The sequence below is a fragment of the Acanthopagrus latus genome, chromosome 17 (assembly GCF_904848185.1).
Source record: "Acanthopagrus latus isolate v.2019 chromosome 17, fAcaLat1.1, whole genome shotgun sequence".
NCBI classification, from domain to species: Eukaryota; Metazoa; Chordata; class Actinopteri; order Spariformes; family Sparidae; genus Acanthopagrus; species Acanthopagrus latus.
In genome coordinates, this window is record NC_051055.1 from 7,536,388 (window position 1) to 7,538,784 (window position 2,397).

At 46.7% G+C, this 2,397-nt stretch overlaps 1 protein-coding gene across 21 annotated transcripts in view; it reads right to left on the reverse strand.

Moving 5' to 3' along the window:
* Positions 1-1,866, reverse strand: part of snap91a (synaptosome associated protein 91a) — a 53,643-nt gene extending 51,777 nt beyond the window's left edge. For 20 of the 21 annotated variants that reach the window (XR_005070787.1, XR_005070786.1, XR_005070785.1 and 17 more), the window contains exon 1: positions 210-339. Coding sequence is in view for 18 of the 21 variants with exons in the window: in XM_037075138.1 (XP_036931033.1) it covers positions 210-339 (130 nt within the window). In the remaining 3 variants the exon portion in view is untranslated. Of the gene's footprint in view, positions 1-209 lie in introns of all 21 variants that reach the window. The other variant, XM_037075135.1, reaches the window with a different exon arrangement.
* Between the last annotated feature and the right edge of the window lie 531 nt (positions 1,867-2,397).

Below are 2,397 nucleotides of genomic sequence, written 5' to 3' on the forward strand. Positions count from 1 at the left end.
AGTGTGGCTGAGCAACTCCTCCAAGCACATTAACACACACTGGAGGGAGGGATGGATGGGGGAGGCAACCATCATGGGTTTGGTGAGTGCATGGCCTAGATGTGCATGAGGAGGACGGATGGAGGGTGGAAAGGACACACTGGTACAGATAGATAGATAGATAGATAGATAGATAGATAGATAGATAGATAGATAGATAGGTTACTCACATTCCATGTGCTTTTTCTTTGGCGGTGTCTGTTCATGTGTGGTGGCTTTACACACCGCTCGGGACACGTCGGATCCCGTCAGGGTGTACTGCGCCGCGGCGATGCGGTCCGTCAGCGTCTGACCCGACATCTTCTCTCTCCGTGGAGCTCAACCTCAGCTATCAAGCGTCCAATACGGTCCTACCCCCCCACCCCGCCACACACACCGACGGGAACGAGCGGCCTCAGTAATCCCAGCTGCCCTCGAAGGCACCACAGCACCGGAGTACAACCAGCAGGATACTCTCTACTGAACTGCGGTTGAGTTGGAGGACAATGCTGGTGCTGGCTGGTTCCCACTCAATTGTGTTTCTAGAACAATCATGAACTGACTTTGTTCCCCTGAGGACCGGTATCCAGTAAAATAAAATAAAATAAAATAATAATAAGAGTCTATAAACCTGAAAAAAAAATCCAATTCCAATTTTAATTCGGAGCTTTTCCCTTAATTTCCCATTGATTGCTCCCAGTTATTTTGTCGGTCAGCCTCCCTGACAAAACGGTCCTCCCCGGATGATGCTCGCTGCTGCCTCCCCCTCCTCTCCCTGTCTTCCTTCCTCCAGCCTCCTGGTTAATCCTCACCACCAGCAGCACTCCGACGGTCCCTGTGTATCAGCGGGGCGTACAGGGGAACATCAGGCCCAGGCTGGCATCATCACCATCATCCCTCCACCATCCATCCAGTGCGGCGGCTGTTTTTTTTTCTCTCTCTCTCTCCTCCTGCTGCCCTGCTGGACGCGTCCTCTCAGCTGCGGCCCACTGTCAGCCTGCAAGCCCCGGCGACGCGCGCTTCAACCCCGGCTAGTCGGATGGCGGCGCAACTCAGCGGATACACATCCTCCTCTTTTTAATTATTAATTTATTGATATTCCTCACCACGCCCCGCCCCCTTCCTCTGAGTCAGGTGACGCAGCGTTGCCAACCCCGCTGCTGCCCCCTTTCATCGCGAGAGCTGGGAGGAGACGAGAGCTGGGGGGATGGAGGCGGTTGTGGATGCGTGGGGAAGGACGCGAGGGGTTAATAAAGCTGCTCTACAGCCAAGCTTGATTCCTGTCATGCCGCTGCCACACTATGAAGGTCATATGAAGCGTGCCGCCTCACTTAACACTGTGCTGTGGTCGTGGACGTACAGAGAGGGAATGTGCAGCCAGTCTGGGCATTTGTCCCTGTCCATGGTGCTGATGGGCTCTGCTGTGACATAATCTGGGTCCTCTCTGGTATGCTGATGGTGGAAATGCTCAGATCATTTGCTTGAGTAAAAAATATTGATACCACACTGTAAAAATACTGCGAATAGACAAAAGGCTGCACAGTTTATCAAAGTGTTACTGAAATCATAATAACCTATATTAAAATCACAGAAGAATGCAGCTTTTTTTAGATGAAGGTGAAATGTGTGACAACATGTAATCGAGTATTGTAGTGATGTCAGAAAACATGTTTGCTTGGTACAGATCCCAGAAAATGTCACATCTTCATGATTTTAGTTAAAATTGTGATTGTAAATATTTAGTCCCACTCATCATAAATGTAACAATAGCAATATATGGTTTGTCCACATCTATAATATAAAAGCAGTCAAAATGAAACTTAAATGAAAAAATATCATCATCCAAAATGTAAAATTCTGCAGAAAAATGCCCTGTGTGTGATATACCTGAGCTGTTAATTCACACCTTGATAAAACTAATACAAATCCTGTCTTCATAAAGGTTATAATATTTCTTTTTTGTTGAAAATGTTTTAGGTGTTCGATTCAACTGTATGATTTTGGAGGCAGAAGCTTGTGTCGCACATAAACTGCACTGCATCAGACGGAGAGGTGTTCGGTTATTTAACCTCTCCTCATTTATGTAATATGAAGTAATAAAGTTCGACAAAACAGAACCTCAAACTGCAGTCACACAGTACCTTCAGTCCCCAACATAGAAAGGTAAGTTTGTTTTGTTTCCCCCCGCGGCTGAATTAATTTGAGGTCTCAGCTCTGGATCATCTGATAATCAAACTGAAGTTCTCTCTTGTTTCACTCCATTTAAATTGCTGCACGAATAACTGATGTGAGAGGCAAAGTTGGAGGTCTGGAACTTGGTTTAGCTCAGGATATATTGTCCCAAGGACGTAGTGTAAATGCATTTTTGACATCATGACG